Consider the following 25,442-nt stretch of genomic DNA (forward strand, 5'->3'; position numbering starts at 1 on the left):
TTAGTAAAGCCTCTCTAGCCTAGCATGGTTTTAAGTTGTCTTCTCTCTTTTGGAGTTCAATTTTGGGTCTTCTTGTGGCCAATGAATTGCTCTCCTCCCCGGGCCTGATTGAGAAGAGAAACAATTTTATTTTTTTCTCTTTCCATTAGAAAGGCTTGGAACAAATTTTCCACGTCAATCCACGTGGGATCATAAGTGTGGTAAATACTTTCTAACTTTTTTATAACCATAATGGGATTGCCTTCAAAGGAAGGGGTATTTTCCTTGAATCTCTCAATATCTTGTGGTCTTCTAATGGTCACTAAATCTCCACTTTTATCATAAGTGGGTACTTCCCTTAAGGGGAATAGGCCTTTAACTGAATTATTTTCTATTTCTGCTTCTTGGCTCATTGTTTGGGTTGTAATGGAGTGAGTAAGGGGAGGGGGAAGTGTAGGTGAGCTGAGAGGGAGGGGTTAGTCTGGGAGTAGGGAGAGGGAGTTAGGGTGAAAGGATCAAGGGCAGAGAAGGGGGGGTAGGTTTATGGGTGGGGAGGAGGGGCAGGGGGGAGGTGGACTGGGCAGAGGAGGGAAAGGCTGGGACAGGGGTGGTTGAAGAAGAGGCAGGGCGAAGGGAGATTGAGTAAGGGTAGAGGCAGGGAGGAGGATAGGGGAGGAAGGATGCGGAGAGGAATGGGGGAGGAGACAGGGGGAGGAAAGGGTGGGTTTGGGCAGTGTGTGTGGAAAAGCTGATCAGGCAAAGTAAGAGAAGAGGTGGCCATGGCAAAAGCAAGAGTGGTCCGAGTGAGGCAAAGACTGGGTTGGCTTAGATGGTAAGGGGGTATAGGGAGATGAATCTCCCTTCTGAATCTTGAGATTACTCAAGTGTTTCTCAGTGTTTTCTATCTGAGTCTGGAGATTAATCAAGGTAACTTTTATGTTGTTTTTTCTTTAGAAGAAATAGATAAAGTGGAATGTATCCTATTGATATAAGTACACCCAAGAATAATGCTAAACAAAGCCATTCTGAAACTGTGAGCTGTTTGAACTCAGTAAAGTTCTCTGGGAACAGGAGCTGTTTCATATAGGCATTTCAGCACCATACTCAGTTACCTATTATTAAAATAAAGATAGATGAAGGCAAACTTGCAAAAGACTGAGGGGGGAAGAGGGAAGCATGTAAGAACCTTGTGGAAGACATTGTTTGCAAAGGCCGCCCGGAACCATTTTGGATTGCATTGCAGAATGAGATGGAAGGATAAGGAGGAGGACAGAGAGTCCTAGAGAGTCCCACTTTTTGCCTTGAAATGCTGTGAGTGGGGAAGAGGAACTTCCGGTGGCCATTTTGATGGGTTACAGGAGTTTTGGCAGAGCTCCGGATTTACCTGAGAAGAGCCAGGCAGTCAGAGACTCTTTACCTGATCCTGCCCTTCATCCTAATCTCATTTTAGTGCTGAGACCTGGTTCCTGGAGATTTCACGTTAGTGAGAGAAGTTACCAGGGCAGAATCTGTCTGTCATACACCAAACCGGATCACTTTCTGCTTAAGCCTGTTGGTTTTTAGCTAAACCTTATAAATTTGGACTTTGTTCTCATCTTTGGACCAGCTAGTCAGATTTTAGTTTGTTAGCTAGAAGCATTTAGGCAGATAGAGAGAATAAATAGAGTAGCCCAATGGTGTTGGGACCAAGCTTGTCCTTGTGGACCAGTGATCTGAGTAGGAGGAGCTAGAACCTGGTAGCTTAGGAAACTCCTTTTACCCTGGTCCTCTACCAATCCTGCTATTTATAAAGTAAACATTGTTTATTTGAATAACACAAAACCGCAGTCAGATTTTATCTTAAACTTACAGAGGACTGCTGTGGCTGACCCCTTGGCCTACAAACTAGGTCAGAACCACTGTTTGGGTCATCACTGATCCAGACCTAAATCCACACTAAGGGACCTCTATTTAGTGGGTAGAAAACCCCCCATTTCTTTCACTATTTATTTTAAAATCTAATTATTAAATTTCTTGCAATTCTACTTCCTCTACATAGGTGACATTAATATGTACTGGCTAGGGGTTATAGCCTCACAAGGCTAGTGGGTGGTGGGGTTGTTCTAAAGACTTTAGAGGAAAAAAAATTTGGTGCAAATACAGACATGCCCTACTTAACTAGCTTTAGAATGGAGGGTGGCCAAAAGGCTTAACCAGAGGCTAAATTTGGGAGGCAAAGCAAGAAAAAGCAAAAGCTTTCTATTTTAGGCAAAATAAAACACACTTTCTTGTAGGCAAAACAACCTCAGGGTACAATCCCGAATTTAGCTAAGAGGTTTGGAAGAGTTTTCTTCCTTCCCCTCCCCCCTGGGGCAAAAAATGCCAATGGCCACTTGCTTCCATTGCCAGGTTGGCAGGGAGCCGCTTTGCTGAACTGGCCTAGGAGGGCAAAAAGGTTTTCAGTGTAGAGTACAGGCTGTGGGCTTTTGGGATTTTGCTCTTATAAGCTTTGAAAGCTTCTCAGGATTAAGGGAGCAGTTGTAGTTTTCTTTACTGCTGCTTTCCCTGACTGTTCTTCCTAATGTTCCACCTCCTACTTAAGCTAATGCTAGAGACAAGTTGGGGTTCAGGAAAGACCTTACAGAGCAGACTTCTAGGAGTAAGATAAGGTCAAACTTTCTTAATTTAGCCCAATAATTAATACCTTCTAATAACAAAAAAGACTGAGCTGAATTTACTAACTTCCTCCAATACTCTGGGATTCTGGGCTGCAAGAGAATAGCTTATGGGGACAGGGTTGCTTCCCTGGAGGCAAGGAATCAAGAGGGTGAAAGTGTTCCCCCAGGTAAAAGCCCTGAGAGGGAGGAGGCTAATTGTTGCTAAAAAAACACCAGACTTACCAGGCTGCAGCAAATATTGGCTATCCAGCTGTTTTCGGTTTTAAGGGAAAAGGGGTTTAGACCTCACTCGTCACTCGTCTGAGCAGGAAAAACAAGGTGCTTCCAAAGAGCTCTTGGACAATCAGCAGTGATTGGGAGGCAGCAGCTGGCAACAGTGGGAGAAGTGGCAGGAGAGAAGCTTACAGACAAAGTGGCAGGATGGGTGGACAGACCAAGCTGTTGCTGTGAGGCTAAATCTGTCCTTTTGTCTATTTCAAAAACTTTTCTACCATCTCAGAGAGGAGTAAAAACAGAGCTCTGGAATTAGTTACTAACAAACTAACTTAAAAAGTAAAAAAGTGAAGAAAATGGGAGAAGATTGAAGGTAATCGTCAAAACCTTTGTGATCTGCCAAATGTAATATTGAAAATTAATATTATGCCAAATGTAATATTTAGAAATTGGTTTAGAAATATATGAGTAAAAAAATATTGTTGTGGTCGCCATTTATAAAATAATTGGCCTTTAAATCATGAGGAGGATAGTAGCTTTTAACAATTTAATTTTAATATAAATATAGTCTAAGAAAGAAATAAGGAGGGAAGGAAATAGAAAAATATTTCCTAGCCTACTCCCCTAATCTTACCAGCCCACATGGGTGTCTTCCACCCGAGCCACCAACTTGGGATTGCAAAAAGACCCCCAGCCAAATACCTCCCAAGAAGAACCTGATATCTCCTCTATGGTCTCATTTTTTTATAGTCCTCTTTCTCCACTCCACTTCCTTTCCCTGTGAGCTGGTCTATCACACCTCAGGAACCAGTCAAAGTCTCTCTGACCCAGACCTGTAAACCCTTAGTTCTGGGTCATGTTCCTAGGGCTCTAGGACCTGTGACCTCTGGAGCATTCTAGCCACGCTTATGGACTGGCTCGGATGAGCAGAAAGTTCACTGTAACTATAATCTATTGCCAAGAATGTTAGAAATAATGTTGCAAAGAATGTTATAAATAAGAATGGCTAGGAACTGTTAATAGAGGAATGTTAAGGGAGAAAATTGTATACAGTATCTTTTTACTGCTTGTAGTAGATTGTAACTATTTTGGCCTATGCAAAGATAACTGCTGGAGACAAATGTAAAAAAAACACCTTGTTAATAAATATTGGGAAAGGTTTGATTCCCTAAATCTAAAAGGGGATCTAAACTTTTACCCCCTCCCTTCTAGTTCTCGAGAACTTGCTTCATGCTCAAGTTTCCTTGAACCTTCTTATTGCTCCATAACCTATGCTATTTATTAATCCTCTTAATTATAAACAAGTTACTGTCTATGTATGTCTCTAAATCTGCCAACTGCCACTCTTCAGACTAGATCAGGCTTCTGGGCCTAAACAGGCCTCAAAAATGGCTGCCTCTGTCTCCAGCCACATAGAGAAAAAACACAGTCTCTTTCTATCTCCTTAGATCTCTTTCAGCTTTAAATCAGTTCAGTTTTTCACTCTCTCTGCCCACTGCCAGCCCTTTGGGGCCTAGCTAGGCTCTTCAGCCTAAGCAAGCCTCAAAATGGCTTGGTCCTCTCAGCTGCCACACAGAGGAAAAACTGCCTCTCTCTCTTTTCTGTTGATTTCCCCCACAAACTTATAACAGAAACTCTTAACCTGTTTTCTTCCTTTACCTGCCCCTGGGTTTTTTCAGTGTTCCGGGGAACAGAAACACCAGTCTTCTCTTAGGGGGAAAAAAGCTCAGGAGAACATTGGCAATTGGAAAAACAATTGACTCAGGCTACCCAGAATTCTAACAGGCACCCTTCCCAAGATTCTGTCTGACCTTAAAGAAACCTTACTCACTATTCTTTATTTACCCTGTCCTTAGCTGTTAAGATCCCAATTACTCCAAATGGTCCTCATTAGCACCTATGGCTTAATTAATCCAAATATCACAACTGGGGAAGAAGGGGTTCCCTTTACACAAAGGCAAGAATTCCAACCCTTTAGTGGCTAATATTTTACCTATATTTTCCATTCGTAACAGTAGTTACAGCAGTGGCAGAAGTTTTTAATTACTGTTAGGAAACAACATCACAAGAGAGAACTAGTGTAGTGACAGGGAAGCTACATATTACTCAGCCAAGCGCATTGTGAACTCAGCCAAGTGCATTGGTTGGTAGCAGGGCTTAGCTGCTACAAGAAGACATATTTTAGACAATACTTTTTCTGCATGGGCAAAAAAATCCAGAATTGTTTTTATTATTATTAATTGTATAACAAGTTATTTTTTATTCTGTTCTGTGGAAAATATCAGATTTTAATATAGTTTGGTTTTTTTGTTCCCCTATTCTTAATTAATAAATGTAATTGCTAAATACCATGCTAATCATGATACTGAATAAATGTTTCAGTTTTTTTTTCACAAAATATGAATTGTTTTTATAACATCCATTTAAAATCGTTTATCCAGATTCCGTCTCCCCTTTTTTTAAACACTTCCTTCTGTCCTTACTAAGTATCAAATCCAAGGCAGAAGAATGGTAGGGGCTGACAATTGAGATTAAATGACTTCTTTAGAGTCATGCAGCAAGATAGCATCTGAAGCCAAATTAGAACCCAAGTCCTCCTGACTCCAGACCTGGTCCTCTATCCAATGTGCTGCCTGACTACCTGAATTTAAGACCCTCTTTGTAGTGTTTTGTTTTGTTTTTTTACCCCTTACTTTTTGTCTTAATAACAACTCCAAGACAGAAGAACTAGAGGTAGGCAAATAGAGTTAAGTGATTTCCCAGGGTTACACAGCTAGGAAGTGTCTGAGGCCAGATATAAACCTTGTTTTTCTGACTCCAGACATGGTACTCTATCCACTGCTCCACATAGCTATGCAGACTCCATCCTTTTGAAAGCTTCCACTGCTGAGGAACTCATCTCCTGAGGAACTCAGCACCATCCTATTTTTAGACAGCAGCAATGTTAGGAAGATCTTTATTATGTTTAATCAAAAATCTGCTCCCCTTTTAAGTTCTACCAGGTTGTTATAGAATCAGAGATATATATGTAGATCAAGCTTTATCCTTCTAACATTAACACTCAATTATTAAGCTACTCTTATATGCTAGGTATTGTCAGTATTGGGGATACGAAGATATAAAAAATACCAGTCCCTGCTTTCAAGGTGCTCACAATTTATTGGGGGAGATGAAATACAAACATCTATGTACAAACAAGATATAGAACAGTGGTTCCCAAACTTTTTTGGCCTACCACCCCCTTTCCAGAAAAAATATTACTTAGCAGCCCTTGTCACATACTATCACCGCCCTCAAATGCACCTGTGGCCATCACCGTCTCCCTGGATTGCTGCAGTACCCAACAGAGGGCAGTGGCGTCCAGTTTGGGAATCACTGATATAGAAGAATAAATTAGAAATAATCAACGGGGCTAAGGTACTAATAGTTAGGATTACTTGGAAAGTCTTCTTGTAGAAGCTGAAATTTTAGATAATATTAGAAGAAGTAAGATAATAAGGAGATAGAATGAGGAAGGAGAAAATTCTAGGTGTGGCAGACTGCCAGTGAAAATGTCTAGGGTCAGGAAGGTGGAGTATCTTCTCTGAAGAACAATGAGGAGACCAGTGTCACTGAATTGTCTTGTACATAAAGATAAGTAATGAGTTAAAAAGACAGGAAAGGTGGTGGAAGAAGCAGGTTATAAAAAATTTCAAAAGCCAGAGGTTGCTATTTTCGAGCTTGGAGGTGATAGAGTACTATTGAAGTTCATTAAGTAGGGAGGTAACATGACCAGACTGACACTTTTGGAAGATCAATTTCACAGCTGAGTGGAGGATGGATTGAGGTTGAAAGTTTTGGAAGGGAGACCAGTTAGCAATCTATTGTAATATTCCAGTCATGAAGTAATGAGGGCTAGCACTGTCAGATAAAAAGGGATGAATATGAGAGATATTACAAAAATAGGCAAGAATTGCCAACAGATCGGATATGATGGAGGTCAAAGGAAGGTGAGAGATTGAGGAATTAAGGATGACACCTAGGTTGCTTTGTTGGGTGACTGGGAGAACTGTGGTACCCTCGAAGTATTAGGGAAGTTAGGAAGAGAAGAAGGTTTTGGGGAAAACAAGTTTGGTTTTACATATGATGAGTTTAAATTATGGAATATGGGGGCACCTGGGTAGCTCAGTGGATTGAGAGCTAGGCCTAGAGAAAGGAGCTAGGTTCAAATCTGGCCTCAGATACTTCCCAGCTGTGTGACCCTGGGCAAATCACTTCACCCCCATTGCCTACCCTTACCACTCTTCTGCCTTGGAGTCAGTTGACTCCAAGACGGAAGGTAAGGGTTTTAATAAAAAAAAATTGTGGAATATCCTATTCCAGATGTCCAATAGGCAGTTGGAGATGTACAAGACTGGAAGGCAGCAGAGAGATTAAGGCTGGATACATGATTTGAAAAGCTTTAATATAGAGATGATCATTGAATCGTTGGTAGCCTATGAGAGCACCAAATTAAATAGTAGAGGGAGAAGAGATGGAAAAAGAGTCTACAAGAGAGACTGAGGGAGAGGAAGAAAACCACGAGAGAATAGTGTCATGAAAGCCTAGAGAGAAGAGATCAAAGAGAAGAGGGTGATGAATAATGTTAGTTTACAGAGAGGTCAACAAGGATGAAGACTGATTAAAAAGCCCATTAAATTTAGCAACTGATTTAACAATCATTGATAGCTTTGGAAAGAGCAGATCAGAAGTCCATAAAGGATGAGGCCAAAGTTTGTAGAAACTTAAGAGGAAAGGATGATAGGCAGCATTTTTCAGGAACTTATCAAAAAGGGCAGAAAAATAATGGGCCTATAGCTAGCAGGGATGAATGGATTGAGTGAAGATTTTTTTTCCCATTTTTTATTGTCATGCAAAACATACTTCCATATTGGTCACTATTACAAGAGCAAAGTCATATATAACCAAAACCCCAAAATAAAACCAAAATACACTGATGTGGCAGATGATTCCAACAGTTCTTTCTCTGGAGGTGCAATAGTATTCCCCATCATTAGTATTTCAGGATTTTCCCAGTTGTATTGCTGAGAGTAGCTAAGTTTTCACAGATAATCATTGTCTAATAATGCTGTTACTGTGTACAATGTTCTCCCAGTTTTACTTAATTTCACTGGGCATCAGTTCCCACAGATCTTTCCAACTTTTTCTAAAATCATCTTGCTTATCATTTCTTATATAGCACAATAGAATTCTGTTACAGTCATATACCAGAATTTGTTCAGCTATTCCGCATTTGATGGAATTTCCAGTTCTTTGCCACCACAAAAAGAGCTGCTATAAATATTTTTGTATAAGCAGGTCCTGGAAATGAGTAAGCTAAGGAACTGAGAGGTTAGAGTATTTGAAAAAGTATCATTATATATGTTAAAGTCCTCTAGTGTGAGGATGAATTAGAGAGAAAGGAAAGACTGAGGCCAGGCTGTAAGTCTTCTCTTCTCTAGGCTAAACACAACCAAATCTTTTCAACTGATTCTCTTTCTATGGCAGAAACTATGTGCTCTCATCATCCTGGTTGCCTTTCTCTAAAGGCCTTGTTAAACCTTATCAGTGTCCTTCATAAAATGTATCCCAAATTTGACCTGTAACTTAATATGTTGTTTGGCCAAAGCAAAATACACTAGGATAATTCATTTCCCTTATACTAAACATTATATTGTATTAATATATTTGAAATTTATATTATATTTTAGGGTTCAGATTCACATAGATCAGGGGTTGGCAACGTATGACTCTCGAGCCATATCTGGCTCTTTTGAGGGCCAGATATGGCTCTTTCTGCAGGAGCCATAAAGTCAATTTTTTTTTCAGGCGCTGTTACAGGAACGGACACTGTGAGCACTGTATGGCATTACATTATATGGCTCTCATGGCCAAAAAGGTTGCCGACCCCTGACATAGATCTAAACCAGTGCACGGCAGGTTGCAAATCTTAAAAAAAACCCAAAACACCACCTCTTTCTCATTTTCTTAGGCCAGTTATGGTGAACCTTTTAGAGATGGAGTTCCAGGCCCCTGCTCCACCCACTAGACTGAATGCAGCATGCCAGAGACTGAGTGCATGAGTGAGGAAGGAAGCCTTCTCATTAGGCTGCTTGGCAGAGGGGGGGCGGGTGATTTAAAAGAATGTCAGTCACAGTGGAGAAGGGGAGGGGAGCAGCTCTTCCTGAATCCCTCTGCCTTTCTAGTAATGAACTTAGTGGGGAGAGGGGGTGTTAGGGGAGAGGATGGCCTGTGTGTTCACAGAGAGTATGTACCATCTTTGGCACCTATTACATAGGTTCACCATCACTGTCTTAGGTTATTGAATATTTAACTTCCATACAGGACTATGTTCCTATCAAATTTCACATTTCAGAACAATTCATCTGTACATGAAAGTATTCAAAGCAACATTAAGTGTAATTGCAAAACCCTAGGTTACAGCATTAACTACCACAGCCTGGGACTTTGCCAGAGGCAGCCTGAAGTTAAAAAGGTCCAAATTAGCATCTGGAAGGAGAAGCTACAAGTTCCCACATGGAAGAGAGAATATGCCACTTGAATCTTTAAACACTACCTTCCCATCAATTCCTAAGCAAATTGTAGCTATTTGTCTCTTTCTATAGGTCACTGTAATTCTAAAATCTTCAATTTCTTCCACCCAGGCATGGGAGTGGAAAGGGTGAGCAGCCCTTAATCTTCAAAGGTTGTACCACCAAGCAAAGAACTTGAGATAGAATATGAGACCTCCTTCATACCACTAATCAAAGAAGTTGTTGAAGTGGGAGGACCATAGGACCTATGGATTGTTAGCATCTTATTCTTGAAATGAAAGAGGAAGGAGAGTTGGATACTAGAGTCCATTATACTTGGACAGGAATAGTGACAGGGAGAATGGGGAGATGTAAGTGTTAAAGAAAGCATTTGATCTTTCCTCCATCCTCTACCACATCATCCTGGACTGACGACACACATTACATTCAGTTAGCAGCAATAAGAATGGAATAGTGGAATAAGAAAATTCTTGCTGTGGCTCTTTTCCCTTTTATAGCCACACTCTTTTTTTTTTTTAAATTTTTTTTTTTATTTTAAACCCTTAACTTCTGTGTATTGACTTATAGGTGGAAGAGTGGTAAGGGTAGGCAATGGGGGTCAAGTGACCTGCCCAGGGTCACACAGCTGGGAAGTGTCTGAGGCCGGATTTGAACCCAGGACCTCCCGTCTCTAGGCCTGGCTCTCAATCCACTGAGCTACCCAGCTGCCCCCTTATAGCCACACTCTTAAGAAAGGTTATCTACATTCTACTTTCTCTCTGTAGATTTTTCTCTCTTTACTCTCACTTTCTTTATACTTTTTCTCGGATCTCATAACTTTTAACCTTTTTGGTTTTTTTATATTGTTAAACAGTTCTTCCTTTTAGATATTTGTTTCTCAGTTTTCATGACACTGCCCTCTTTCGATGCTCTTCCTATCTGTCTAACCATTCTTTCTCAGATTGTTTTGTTGGCTATCATTTTATCTTTTCCCTTATGCATGGGGGTGTCAAAGTACTCTTCTTTTCTCTAATTTTTTAGCGATCTTATCAACTACCATGGGTAATAAATATTATAGCTTTCCAGATGACTCCACCTTTTATTTTGTATTGAGTCTCTGTTTGGGCTAGGCTGTATCCCTGCCTGCCCTTTTGGGTGGAATAGGATAGCGGACCTTGTTTGGTCCTGTTCCCTCTATAGTCTAGGGCAGTGATGGGCAAAGCTATTCCCCACAGGCCAGATCCAGCTAGTAGTTTGCCCATCACTGCCTTAAGCAATTCCCTAATCACTACTCCCCCACATCCAGATGTAGTGATTAGGGAATTGCTTAAGGCAGTGATGGGAAACTATGGGCCAGTTTGGCCCATTACTGGTGTAGGTAGGACATCCCAATCACTGAAATTCTGAATGGGGCAGGACCAGACCTCTCCTTTCTCACAATTTCTGGCTTCTTTGGTTGAGATTAAGCTGGATATTGTATAACAGTCTATTGCCTTACAGAATGAAACCCTGAATATTCCTATGAAGAGTGAATGTTTGAGTGCATTTTAAATGATTTAGTTTCTGAATTCTGTTTTATAGGAAGATGCATACTGTGGAATAGAAAGCAACTTCAGATATCATCAAATTCAACATTGTTTGGTTTTAGAATTTATTTTGTGATATTTTAAACTTTATCTTCCAAATTTTTTCTTAGTTTTCAGAGTTTGATGAAAATTTTAGTTTGCATTCCCTGAGAGGATCATAGAGGCTACTAGGGAAGCTAGCACTTTTAAAAAATGATATTTTAAAATGTCATTTTCAACAAGGCCTTTTATCAAGGGTTGAGTTTGATATAGTTGAAAGATCATTTGATTTGGGAATCTGGAGGCATAGGCATCTTTTGCTTATTAGTCCTGTAACCTTAGGCAAGTCATTTAAGTTTAGCTGTAGAGTTAAATAAAATGAGAATAATAATAATTATCCTATGTAAGGATTAAATAGATAATATATGTGAGAGTACTTTATAAACTAGAAAGCACTGTCAGAATAGAAATTACTGTGTTTTAGGTATAACTTGGTTATATTTCTGCTTCACAAAGATGATATCTATATCTATATACTCACATTTTTGTATGGTAACTTTCTCTTATATTCTAGGAAATTCTTTATGCATTATTAGGTAATCTGCAGAGCGCTAACATGGGAAAGAAACGTACAAAGGGAAAAACTGTACTGGCTGATGATGATTCTGAAACTTTAGGTATAGTCTATTGGATTTTATTTATTGATTGGATGGGATAATTTTTATGTCCAAAAATGTATTGTTTTTCACTATTTCTCCACCAAAATAGAATGAAACATTAACTCTAGAAGGAAAATAGCAGAACTTTGTATTTTGTGTGTTATTTAAAATTATAAGTTTGGTCTAAATTATTATTAAAACATTTTAAGTAGATAAAAGTTTTATTATTAAGAAAATACTCCATACAAATAAAGTCATGGTTTTGTGATGGTATATAAGAATTAAAATATTTTTTAAAAATTTCTATATTTTACAGCATATTTACATATTCTGATTCATTTTTTGCTTTCAACTTCTATAAAAGGATTTGATAATGTGCTGTGCAATTATTTTTGGGTTTATTTTTCATATGCTAGAAAGTTTTGAAGTTTGAGTTTGAAGTTTTTGTATGTGTGATTTATATTTTAAAAGTAAAGCTGCTACTAACAAAATATCTCTGTTCTTTAATGATTTTTTAAAACAGAACCTCCGTGCAGACATATTCAAAAAGGATTAGAACAAAGTGGTTTGAAAAAGTCTTTGATGAATGTGCAATGGAATGTTTGCCAAGAATGCAAGACTGACAACAGGACAAATGATAAACCTGAAGGGGAGAATGAAGAAAACCCTTCAATCTGGCTGTGTCTTAAATGTGGCCATCAGGTATTATTTTAATTTTGTTTAAGAGGTAGCATGTTAGAGTGGAGTTAGGAGACCTTGGTTCAAATCTTACCTTAAAATTGTGTGGTTATGTTCCCTTAACTTCTGACAGCCTTAATTTCATTATCTGTAAATTGAGGATAATAATACTTGTATTGTCTAAACCACAAGGTTGTTGTAAAGAAAGAATATTCTTTACCAAGTTTAAAATGTCATATAAATGTGAATGATATAGCAAATAAAAGTAAACTGAAGCACAGGGCTCTGAACAAAATCAGTTTGTTAACAGTAATGGCATAATCATTAAAAAAAAAAGTGGATTGGACCAGCAACTTCAATAAAGCCAGAAACCTCAATGAGAAGGAGAAAACCCTCTTTATTGACACACAACAAAGAAGGGGTATGGGGTATTGGTAGGCGTGGAGAAAAAGTGATAATGTCATAGGGTTGAGGCAGGAATATTTACAATTGGTTATAATAAGAAAGGTGGGCTAGCATTCACATGAGTCTAAAGACCTCCTATCAGACTCTCTGAATTTTATAATCTTTGCTAGGAAATCACAGATTTACTATTATCTCTGGAAGAGATCAAAATTCCCTTAATTGTACAAGTGGAGGCAAGGACAGATGATATATCTTTTGGGGATGATACCACATTAACTTGTGGAGCTTAAAGATAAGAAATAAATGTCTTGGAAGTATGCCAGGGGCTATGTGAGAGATAACAATTTTTCTTTTAATTAAAACTAAACTAACTCAGAAGGAAATCTGAATTTCTGAGTTCAATTCAAAGACATAGAAAAGTAATTTTAGGAATCAAAGTGTAGTACTCATTTAATTTTCTTCAGTTATTATTTGATGTGGTGATGCAGAATCCTTTGTTGAAATGAGTCGAAGAGATATTTTCCTAAAAATAGAGTACAAGTTTTTAAAGGAACAGTTGTTGGAGTTGTTAATGAGCCTTGGACTTCATTATTATTTTTATAATCATTGTATAAGTCAACATGAATCACTTGAATATATATATATAAGCTTCTTAAAAACACTTAGTAATACTGGAAAGTACAAATTTCACTACCATACTTGGTTTTAGACAAAGGCCTGTAAAGATTAATTAGTTAATTAAGAGTAATTAGTTATTATAGATTTTTAAAAATAAGGTCTTCAGCCAAGAGACAGAATTACAAAGCTTACCTGGGCTCCTTTAACACTAGAGAGTAGAATTTTGAATAGATCAGAGATTCCCCGAATCCCTAAGGAGAGGGCAGTTAGGAGTCTCTGGGAAGCTTATTCTCAGAGAGGAGGCATCTTGGGTTTTTCCCTGTGATCCCGCTGGGAAGAGTGGAGAAACTGGACTTTGAGAAGTTAACATTGTTGATCAGGAGAAAGTTTAGTCAGTGCCAGCTTTTTCTATGAAAGGGAGAAAAAAAGGCCAGGAGGTGGTATTGTCTCCTCAGACAGATGAACATCAAGTTCATGGACTCTGCTGGATGCCAAGGACCTCCTGCTGTGACGAAGAACAAATGAACTTTCATTTTGACAGAGAGAGAGGATTTTGTTGTTATAAGTTAAAGCAGGGGTCGGCAATGTATGGCTCTTTCTGCAGGAGCCATAAAGTCAATTTTTTTTCAGGCACTGTTACAGGAGCGCACACTGTAAGCACTGTACGGCTCTCACGAAATTACATTTTAAAAAATGTGGTGTTAACTGAAGACCTACTTTTAGAATAGCCTAGTAAGAAATTAATTTATTAGAGAGGAGGTTAGGTCAGGCTGGATTTTGTCTGGTGAGAAGACATCTCATGAGAGACAGATTGAGATCTGGGTTTATTAGATAGAAATCTTAGATTTTAGGGCAACATATTTCCTACCTTTATATTTTCCTTTTCCTGTCCCTTCTCCTTCGATAAGTTATAATAAATAGGATTTCTCAAATAGTCTGTCTCCTGCTAGTGTTATCAGCTGCTATCAACTGAAACTCTCCATCAGTGGCAACTGCATCATCAAATCAATATCAAGATCAGCAATAGTCTGTCAATAACTATTGACATCTACCAATCCAAGATCAAAACCTAACATAACAGGCCCAAGATTAGAAAGCAAGGTAGCTTAAAATGCTTTAATTTTGTTTTTCTACTTATGACTTTTTAAAAAACCTTACCTAGGGGGCAGCTGGGTAGCTCAGTGGATTGAGAGCCAGGCCTAGAGACGGGAGGTCCTAGGTTCAAATCTGGCCTCAGACACTTCCCAGCTGTGTGACCCTGGGCAAGTCACTTGACCCCCATTGCCTACCCTTACCACTCTTCCACCTATGAATCAATACACAGAAGTTAAGGGTTTAAAATAAAAAAAAAAAAAGTATAAAAAAAAAAAAAAAAAAAACCTTACCTAACCCTTTTAACTCTTACTTTCAATCTATACTAAATATCAGTTCTGAGGCTGTGCAGTTGAGGTTCAGTGACTTGCCCAGGGTCACACAACTAGGAAGTATCTGAGGCTAGATTTGAACCCAGATCCTCCTGACTTCAAAGCCTGACACTCTACTGAGCCACATAGCAGGACTTTATATAATGAATACAATTGTTCATTATAACTACAATTTGGAGAACTTTGATTCTTAGAATAGTATATGTTCAGAATATTATTTCTGAAAATTTTATATTTGCAAAAAATACATTTTCTATCATTTACTATTTCTAAATTGTTTGTGCCAGATAAGTTAAGCTTGAATATATTGTGTTAACTCAGCTTCAGCAATAGTCTCTTACCTGCAGTGAATAATAATTATAGTAATTTCATTTACTTCATTGCCTTCCCCTAAGGAAGAGTATGTATGCTGCTCCATGAATAGTATTTTTCCAACAATCAAATAGCATTTCATAATTATGTTATCAGCTCTCTTTCTTGTTGGCTTGTTATCAGATAAACTCATTTCAAGGGGTGATACAATTATCAAAATGAAATTAACTTTTAATTTTAATTATTTCTCTCTCCCCCATTGTGATGACTTTTAGTGAAAGAAGGTTGAATAAGGGGGTAAGGAAGTAAAGAAATCAAGTGTTATAAATTTTTCTTCATGACAAGTTCAGAACCACTACTTTAGATATTTAGATGCAGTAGCATGTGGAGTATCCAAGGTAAATTGAATTTGTTTTGTATCCTAAGGCATTCCATTTTTTAGTCCAGACAGTGAAGACAGCTTTTTCTTGGGACCAGGCTGTTACTCCTGTTGAACTTCTGGGTCAAGCATTGGAAAGATTGGAGGGTAAATTTTTGTAGCAATAGAATCAACAAAATTTGAGAGATGACTGAATATACATGTGACATATATATTTATATTTGTATGTAGATTTATATCTCTACAGAAATCTCAATTCTGTTCCCATCTCCCCACTCCCATAGCGGTTACCTTTTTTTAGGTTCTCTTTGCTTATTGTCTGCACTATCCTACAGTGCCCTGGTAAGGTATCCTTTTTTTCCAGTATTTACCCTCTAGTCCTTCCAACATAGAGTTGCCAAAAATATTTCTTTGTAGCAGCCCCAAATTGAAAACTAAGGAAGCCCCTATTGGGGAATAGCTAAACAAATTATAGTATATAATAAATATAATGGAACATCATTGTCCCATAAGAAATGATAAAGTGAATTGTTTAGAAGTATATAGAAAAATCATTGGACTGATTCAGAGTGAAGTGAGCAGAAATAAAAGAATTATTTATATAATAATACCATCATTAGAGGTTTTCCTCTCTTTTGAAAAATACTTGAAAGTCTTTAGAACTCTACTGCAGTGATAAAGCATAAGTCTATAAGACTGCTGCTAGAGAAGTGGTAAACTTAAAAGTGAGCCCGAGACATCTAGGCATGTCTTATGGGGGTTTTTAAAAAAATAATTATTTTTTGCTGGACTAAGAGTAATAAATTTTAATTTTGTTGTTTCATGAGGGAGCAGTAAGGGAATAGATTATATATATATATGTAAAAAATAAATTTGTTTTAAAAAAATTAATGTTTCTAAAACAAAACTTCAGTAGTATTAATCCCATTCTCAAAAATCATCATTGACTCCCATTGACTCTAGGACTTACTTAACCTGGAGTCCATGAATTTATAATCCTACATATTTAGGCATTTTAAAATATTATTCAGAAAATGGGCCTCCAGTGCCTTGCCAACCTGCCAGAGGGGTTCATGACACACAAAAAGTTAAGAACTCTTGCTCTAGGATGAAATACACAAAGTGCTTAACCTGATATTTAATCTTTCAAAATATGGCTTCCACTGAGTTTCTGGACTTATTTTATGTCATTCTATTTTATGAACTTTATTTTAGACAAATTTTTCCATTAGTTGTTCTTTAAACTTAACATTTTCTCTGTTTTTCACTTACATGTAGCACTTCTATGCCAGGAATGTACATATATCCTCCCTGTTTACCTCCACCTCGTAGAATTCTTAAGTTCCCATAGTGCAAGGGAGTAGCTCTTCTGTTTATTCTTTTCCTGCTTCCCAGAGGCTGACATTTTCTTCAGAATACTATACTTTGGATTATTTCTTAAGTGGTTATTGGCTTCTTTAGCAATCTAACATAAGCTTCTTGAGGACAAACTATTTCACTTTTGTCTTTGAATCCCTAGTAATTAGCTTAGTGCTTTGTATATAGTGGGTACTTAATATTTATTGCATTGAATTGAAAAGGATAAATGAAAGATAAAGATGACTTAAATTAAGATTAAAGAAAAATGGAAAGGACAGAATGGTTATGAGTAATACTTTTAGTGCAAGACATTTTTCTTTCATATATCTCTACATGCACATATGTATGTAAATATATATAAAGAACATGTATACATGTGTATAAAGAAAATGAACTTGATAATTAGCAACATGCATGAACATTTCCACATGCAAAATACAGAAAAAGAGGATTGCATTTAAAGCCAATGATCTACATATAGCTTGGTTTTTCAATACATGCCAAATTTAATCTGCCACTAAAACCTCCCTGCTTTCTTATGTCCACTTCTGCTCTTTTATGTAATTTAAAAAAAATGTTTCACTGATCCTCTTCTTTCCTTTTTTTTTCAATCATTATCATACCTCTTCACAGCACCCTCCTTCCAAAAAAAAAATCCTCCTTTATAATGAGTGACTATGTATCTGAATTTTTTCATAATTACTTTTTTCCTCAAACTTGAGTTTTGGCCCTAATTACATGGGAGACTTAAGTTTTAATGAAGAATTGAAGTCTTCACATTTCATTTTTTAAATAGCAAGTTATCGGTTCCTTGTTCATGTTAGCTTGTGCATCCTTGCATAACATTTTATGATTTTCATCTTCTTACTTTAATTAGGGTTGTGGCAGAGATTCTCAAGAACAGCATGCTTTGAAGCATTATACTACACCAAGATCAGAACCCCATTGTTTGGTTCTTAGTTTATACAATTGGAGTGTGTGGTGAGTTTGGGGAACTATTGAACACATTTGATTGTGAAAGACTTTGAACTAGCGAGGATAAATGTTTGAAAAATGTCTAAGAAGTAAACAGTTAACTTTATGCAAACTATTTCAGAATGTTACACTATGAAATAATTATTTATGATTGTTTTTAATGTTATTCTACTTTGCAGAAAAAAATGTCATGAAAAACCATTGTTTATATAGTTTATTATACCAGGGATCACAGCTCACTAAAAAAAGTAAAAATTCAGAGATTTTGAGAATAAATGACAGTTTCAACAATATTCTTGCAGAGAAACAAACATAAGTTATATAGTATTTTAATGTGTTTAGGTGCACAGTATAGATTTTTTTTTTAACCCTTACTTTCTGTCTTAGAATTGATACAAGTATCAGTTCCAAGGCAGAAGAGTGGTAACAGTTGGGATTAAATGACTTGCCCAGAATCATACAGCCAGGAAGTATCTGAGGCCAGATTTGAACCCAAGTTATCCCTGCTCCCGACCTGGTTCTGTCCACTGAGCCACCTAGCTTCCTCTTTGTAGTGTAATGTTTTAAAGTAATTTTTCAATCCAGGCTTTTCAAATAGAATTCACTTTCTATACAGTACTTAATTGTAAGATCTGATAAATATATATTGGTGTTACCTTTGCCTTGAATTTGATTTATATAAAACTCATTAACATTTTTCATTTTAAATCATCATTTCACTAATAAGTTGGGTTTGGATTTTTGTTGATATTAGAATGTGTTTTTGAAAACTTGACATTCTTGATAATAAGAACAACTTTATTCAGGGTATATAGAATTTTTAAAAAATTGCTTATGTGATATGACCACATCTAAAGTTAATGTCTTAATTCTAAGACCTATGAGATTTAGGGTTTTTTGTTTTATTTTATTTTGTTTTGTTTTTGGTCATTGTTCTCTTCTGGCACTTTTTGGGAGGCAGGTGTTACTTGTGTGATGAGGAGGTCCAATATAGCAGCTCAAGTCGATTGGGTCAACTTGTGGATTATATTAGAAAACAAACCATTGTCAAAACTTCAAGACCAGGTAAAGTTTTACAGTGGATATATTTAATATTGCACTTAAGCAGGCGGGTGAATCTTATGCATAAGGTTTAGATATAATTCTTTGTCATTAAATATTGAATTGTAATTATATGGGACTCACATACAGTCCTTAACTTTGTGCTGTGGGGTATACTGGTTTATAATTATCTCATGTGAAAAAATGCTCTTATCTTAAATAACAAAGAGAAGATTACCTTATGCAGAATTTACTAGGTCCTGTTAAAATCAGAGTGTAAGTCATGGTATTACAAAGTACCAATACATTCATTGGAATGTATTGTATTGTATGTATCCTCTGTACTCATATTCACTTGTTTCTCCAACTCCTCTTCATTTTGTATATAATTTTATTTAAATGAGTAAAAAATGCTAACTGTCAAAATGAGGCAATTGCAGAAGTTTGCCTTATGTTATTTTTTATTGTCATTTATTTTCATATTAAAATGAGTCTTTGTTAATGGAATATTGGGACCACAGCTGCCATCTTATTTATTCGTTTATTTATTTTGACATTGTCCTTTCAATTTCTATTTATTTTATATTTTTTTAATTAAAATTTTTATTTTGAACATTTTCCCATAGTTACATGTTTCATGTTCTTTCCCTCTCCCCCAAATCCTCCACCCCCCCCCATAGCCGACACACAGTTCCACTGGGTTTTACATGTATCATTGATCAAGACCTAATTCCATATTATTGATAGTTGGACTAGAGTTATCGTTTAGTGTCTATATTCCCAATAATATCCCCATCAGCCCATGTGTTCAAGCAGTTGTTTTTCTTCTGTGTTTTTCCTCCCACAGTTCTTCCTCTGAATGTCGCTAGTTTTCTTTCTCATAAGTCCCTCAGCCTTGCTCTGGATCCTTGCATTGCACAGCTGCCATCTTTGGTGAATGGTATTTTATTGAACAGTTGTAATTTGCATTTTAGTTGTAAAGTTGTGATGGCCATGAAATTGTCTTGGAAGTTTTTGGTCTGCTGACTTCCCTTTGCCAGTTCACAGAATTGGTTCTTCAAATAGTTGCATTATTTTTTTTTTTAATTTTCTCTTGTTACTTTTTTGTTTGCTTTCTTCACCATTTTTCAAGAAGAGCTTTGCCCATTTATAAAGAATCAGTCTAAGGGGGAGCTCAGCTCAGTGGATTGAGAACCACTAGAGACAGGAGGTCCCGGGTTCAAAGCTGGCCTTACACACTTCCTAGCTGTGTGACCCTGGGCCAGTCACTTAACCCCCATTGCCTAGCCCTTACCACTCTTTTGCTTTGCAACCAATACATAGTATTGATTCTAAGAAGGAAGGTAAGGGTTTAAAAAAAAATCAATCTGAATGAAAAGCACCAATTTACATGCATCTTCATACTGCTCAGTGTCAAGGCTAGTGCTTACATCAATTTAACAAAATTTGCTTCAATTCAACAAGTTAAAAATAAAGGAAAATTACTCCCATTTATATAGCACTCTTCACAACAACTTTGTGAGTAAAGTGGAAGAGGCAGCACTGTTTTAATCATTAAAAATACAAAGATAATAAATGGTGTGATTCTGTCCTCAAAATCCTTGTGACTTAATGGAGGATATTATGTGACATATTTACAGGTAGTTATGATATAAGATAGAATATGATAAAGCTGTATTAAAGATCTAGACAAAGTGCTCCAGGAAAATTTGAGGGAGTACTTAGGTAGTTCCCCTTATTTTCATCTGAGGAGAAGTTTAGAAAAAGTTGGAAGTGTCAGCTGAATTGGGTCTTGAGGAAAGATGAGCATTTCAACACACAAATATGAATAAAGCATGTGGGATGGTACATGGACAAGATAATGTAGCAGCAGCCAGAAAAGAAGAATGAGAGTATCAAGGAGGAGGTAAAGTAGTGTGAAATATTACAGAGAGGTCTAAAGAAAATAGGGACTGAAAAAAGGCCATTTGGGCTATTTGATGACTTTAGAGGAAAAGGTTTAGAAGCTAGATTAGGAAGGAGCTGAAGAATAATAGTCTCTGCTATGTGCCAGGCAATGTGATAAGCCCAGAGGATAAATATAAAGAAAATAAAGACAGTCCCTGCTCTCAAGGAGCTTACAATCAAATGGAGGAAGACAATATAGAAAAGGAAATTGAAAGGGAGAGACTGTTGGCCACCAATGAGTACCCTTCACAGAGCTATGAAGTTTGTATGATTTAAAACAAGCAGAGTAGCTGTTGGAAAATGAAGAAATGGAGTCAGCAAGTTTGTAAATTTAGAACTCTTTTTTAGAAATTGAATAGTGAAGGAATAGAATTGTACAGGACTTATTAGGATCAAGTAAAAATTAGTTATTAACTTTATTGGTAGGCAGTGATGAAGAATCTAGAAGAAAAGTAAAGATTTAAGATGGGGGGAGGGGAACAGGAAGTCTAATTTGTTCTCTGACTTCAAAGCAAAGGAGGAGAAATTAGGTGGTGGCCTAGAGAGGTTTATACCGTGGTAGATGAGGGAGCTTATGACATATGGCCTCAATTTTCACAATATATGTAGATTGAGGCCACTTAGGACATTATAGTTTGGGAGCTTAATTAAGGAGAGGTCCACAGTAGCCCTATTGGTATTGTGATAGGACATCATAAATGCATATTGAAAGCTATTGAAAGCATTATCAATTCATATGTACTTGATAAAATTATTAATAAATTCTATGAATTAAAAAAATCAATAAAATCAGATTGGTTCAGATTGAATTTTAGTGTTAAAATTCACAAGTTTCTATATAGCTACACTCTTATTAATCTTTTATGCAAATAACAAATCTTTATACCCTGCTTAAACCTTCATTTTTTTTTAGCATCAAAAGAACAAGGGAAAGCTGAAATTGAAAATAAAAAATTAGAAAAAGACAGCAAAAATGAACAGGAGAGAGAGAAAAAGGAAAACATGACTAAAGAAAATTCTCCATTGAATTCTGCTACTCATGTGACTGTGAAAGGACTCAGTAATTTGGGGAACACATGTTTCTTTAATGCAGTTATGCAGGTGATCAACTGTTAAATATTTATCGTTATACTGTTAACCATTTTAAAGGGCTTGTTTGTTAAAATGTGCAAGTATTTTAAAAAGGATTTTTTTTTATTTCATGAGATAAATTAATGAAATGTTTTACTTTCCTATGACTTCATGTGTAACTTTGCCTTTAGTATCATTTATGTAAAATTCTTTAATACTTTGATGGATCCTGGATATCACATGTGGGTTGACCCATCATGAGTATAAATCGTATCCCATCCATATCTTTTTCATCATCTTCAATGATTACCTCAAAATTATTAATAGAGGGCTTATTTAAGGACCTTCCTCTTGATGTTTCAACATTACTTAGTTATTAATAGAATACTCAGGATATTCATCTTTGTTCTTAATACATGAATAGCCCCTTTCCCATTCATTCATCTCTAGTTATTTTTATGCTGTTTCTAGTGCTCAAGTATTGGCAATTTTGCTGTAGCCTATATATGTGTATCCTATGTTTCTCCCATTGCCCTTTTGATAAGCTACAGTTGGCTTCAGAGATCAGTCTTTCATGATTTATAACCAGGTAGCATAGTTGGAAGAATTTTTTTTTTTTAAAGAGGCAGCTTGGTAGAAGACAGCTAGCTTAAAATCAGGAAATCTTGATTTTGCGAGGGTCTGTTGCTGACTTTACTGACCCTGGGCAAATCACTTTTAACTTCTTAGTATCCTAGGTAACTTTGTAAGACTATATGTTCCTGATCAGTATTCGGCATTAGAAATTTCCTCATCAAGTTCCATGTACCAAACCTGGAATTAAAATAAAAACTGAAACTGAAAGAAAAATTGTGAGCTCATAATTTCATTTTTTTAATTTTCATTTCATTTGTTTATTTATTTGTTTGTTTTTTGAGCCCTTAACTTCTGTGTATTGGCTCTTTGGTGGAAGAGTGTTAAGGGTGGGCAATGGGGGTCGAGTGATTTGCCCAGGGTCACACAGCTGGGAAGTGTCTGAGGCCGGATTTGAATCTAGGACCTCCCATCTCTCGGCCTGACTCTCAATTCCCTGAGCTACCTAGCTGTCCCCTCATAATTTAATTTTAATGAATATCTTAGAACCTAAAAACAGTGTTGGAGTAAAAAGTAAAAACTGGTATTCATGTGAGACAGATTTACATACTTTGTTAAAATCAATGTCACATTTTTAATTGATCATATTTTAAATAGATTACAAATTAATAAACATTTACTTTGCACTATTCATAAGTGAGCCATAAATTACTTTTGGAGTTTTAATTTGTACCTTTCTATCAGTTTGTATTTTAACTATTAGTTTCTAAGTTATTTTATTCGTGGAATGCTGAGCTTTAAACAAATTGAAAAAATGCTAAATGGAAAACAAAACTGTTAAGAGAGAATCAAATTTAATCTCCTAAGCTTAAATTTAAAAGGATGAATGTATGCCTTAAGGTTAATAGATTGGTTATGTTTCAAAGTAGAATAAAATTATTATATTCTAATATAATTCTTATTTTAAGAAATACATTTATAATCTGATGTGGTAGATATGATATATCTGTACCTAATTGAGTTTTTGCCATTTTTGAAATAAAATTACTATACATTTTTAGATGTTTCATTCTTTTGTTATTTTGATTTTATAATTTGCATTATCCAATTATAAAATTGTAATGAGAAATGAAGCCCTTATTTTATTTTATTTTTTTTTGCTTTCTGTTTTGGTTAATTTCATACTTTTCCAACTAAAGTAATTTGTCTTTTTTCTTTTCATTCTTTCCCAGAATTTGTCACAGACTCTAGTATTACGAGAACTTTTGAAAGAAGTAAAAATGTCTGGAACAATAGTGAAAATTGAACCACCTGATTTGTCCCTAACAGTATGTTTTTTTATTAGTGTTTACAATAAGAATTTTCTTTCTTTGAATAAATATATCATCTTCTAAGACTTAAAAAAATTTTTATATGGATATTTAATGTGATGTTCTTGGCTCCTAAAGTCATAACATTTATAGGTTAATAAAAACTGATTAGTTATGAAACTTGCTTATAATTTTTAAAGATGCATATTTTATGCACATATTTATGCTTATGTCAGCTCACTTACACCTTTTATTCTGGAGAATGCTACTGATATTTACAGATATCTTGGCAGACATTGCAAAAAACGAGTTATTGTTCACAAAGAAAAGGAATTATTAGCTCATTAGCTTTACGTTATCTTGTTTTAATTCATTGCATTCTGAACTCATCAATATATAAATGGAAATAGGCATTTTAAAAACTGAAAATTGTTTAGATAGATAAAAACCACATAAAACTATAAAACCAGATAATAGCATAAGGTAAAAGTAAACAAATTGTAGAATAAGGAAACATATTTGGCTTGTGTTTAGGGCCTGGATTTGAATTCTGCCTCTGACACTTGTATGTCCTTAGACCATATGTGACCATAGAGGTTGTTTACTGAGATTGAGTTTCCTCATCAGTAAAATAAAGGCATGAGACTGGATGGTTTCCAAGGTCTCTTCCATCTCTTGGTTGCTATTAGTATTTTAAATAATATTGATTTAAAAAACCAATTAAAATTTTTTTTTGCCTTCAGGAACCTCTAGAAATAAACCTTGGGCCTCCAGGTCCTCTTACTTCAGCCATGTGCCAATTTCTTAATGAGATGCATGAAACCAAAAGGGGAATTGTGACACCCAAAGAGCTATTTTCTCAGGTCTGTAAAAAGTGAGTACCCATTCAGATTGTATATTAAGCACATGAATAGGACACTGTCTATAATATAGTTTTTAAAGTAGAAATTAGGGTTTCCCAAAAGAGGTGTCAGAGTAAATAGAAATTAAAATAAACTGAAAATATTTCAAATTATTGGTATTTTGTAAATGTGGCTTCATATTTTAGTAGTTTGTTTTGTTTTGTTTTAATATAAATAGAGCAGTGCGATTTAAAGGCTATCAACAGCAAGATAGTCAGGAACTGCTTCGGTATCTGCTAGATGGAATGAGAGCAGAAGAAATCCAGGTAAATCTTTTCATTGTAAAATTTTGTTTTTTTAATAGTCTGCTTATTTATTTATCATTGTGTTAGTAATAGATTCTTAAGGTTGGTAATGAATGAACGGATAAAATATTTATTAAGTGCTTACTGTATTAAACATTGTGAATGAATATAGACCAGTGATGGTAAACCTTTTAGAGGGGCAGGTGATGTGGAGAGGGGGAGTGAAATATGTAACTTAGGGGAATAAGGGAGTTGGTAGGAGAGGAGAGGGAAAAAACTGGTGCAGCTGGGTTAAAAGTAGCCCACAGCTTATTTTGGAGAGGTAATAAATTCTATCACTCTTAGCTGGGGAAGTAACAAGTAACAGAAACCAACATAGCCAGGGAAACAGGTTAAATTATCAGTTGGTTCTTGTAGACTGGGGAGGAGAAGTTCAGGAAGTTTATTAAAAGGTTTTTTTAATAGTTAACAAGGGCAGGAAAGGAGGTAAGAGGATCCACTGAAATCTTAAGTCTATGGGCCAATTGTTAGAGTGTTGGTTAAGGGAAATGGCTTCTCTAAACTAACTATAAAGCAGCC

The 25,442-nt window shown here is 36.2% G+C and overlaps 1 protein-coding gene across 2 annotated transcripts in view; it reads left to right on the forward strand.

Moving 5' to 3' along the window:
• The window catches only part of USP16 (ubiquitin specific peptidase 16), a 68,380-nt gene that overhangs the window by 16,137 nt on the left and 26,801 nt on the right, over positions 1 to 25,442 (forward strand). For both annotated transcript variants that reach the window (XM_044670280.1, XM_044670279.1), the window contains exons 2-9: positions 11,540 to 11,642; positions 12,148 to 12,326; positions 17,677 to 17,780; positions 18,736 to 18,839; positions 21,676 to 21,863; positions 23,639 to 23,734; positions 24,460 to 24,590; positions 24,797 to 24,884. In XM_044670280.1, the coding sequence (XP_044526215.1) occupies positions 11,582 to 11,642; positions 12,148 to 12,326; positions 17,677 to 17,780; positions 18,736 to 18,839; positions 21,676 to 21,863; positions 23,639 to 23,734; positions 24,460 to 24,590; positions 24,797 to 24,884 (951 nt within the window). In that variant the 5' untranslated portion in view covers positions 11,540 to 11,581. The remainder of the gene's footprint in view (positions 1 to 11,539; positions 11,643 to 12,147; positions 12,327 to 17,676; positions 17,781 to 18,735; positions 18,840 to 21,675; positions 21,864 to 23,638; positions 23,735 to 24,459; positions 24,591 to 24,796; positions 24,885 to 25,442) is intronic.

This window comes from Gracilinanus agilis, chromosome 3 (genome assembly GCF_016433145.1).
Source record: "Gracilinanus agilis isolate LMUSP501 chromosome 3, AgileGrace, whole genome shotgun sequence".
Taxonomy (NCBI): domain Eukaryota; kingdom Metazoa; phylum Chordata; class Mammalia; order Didelphimorphia; family Didelphidae; genus Gracilinanus; species Gracilinanus agilis.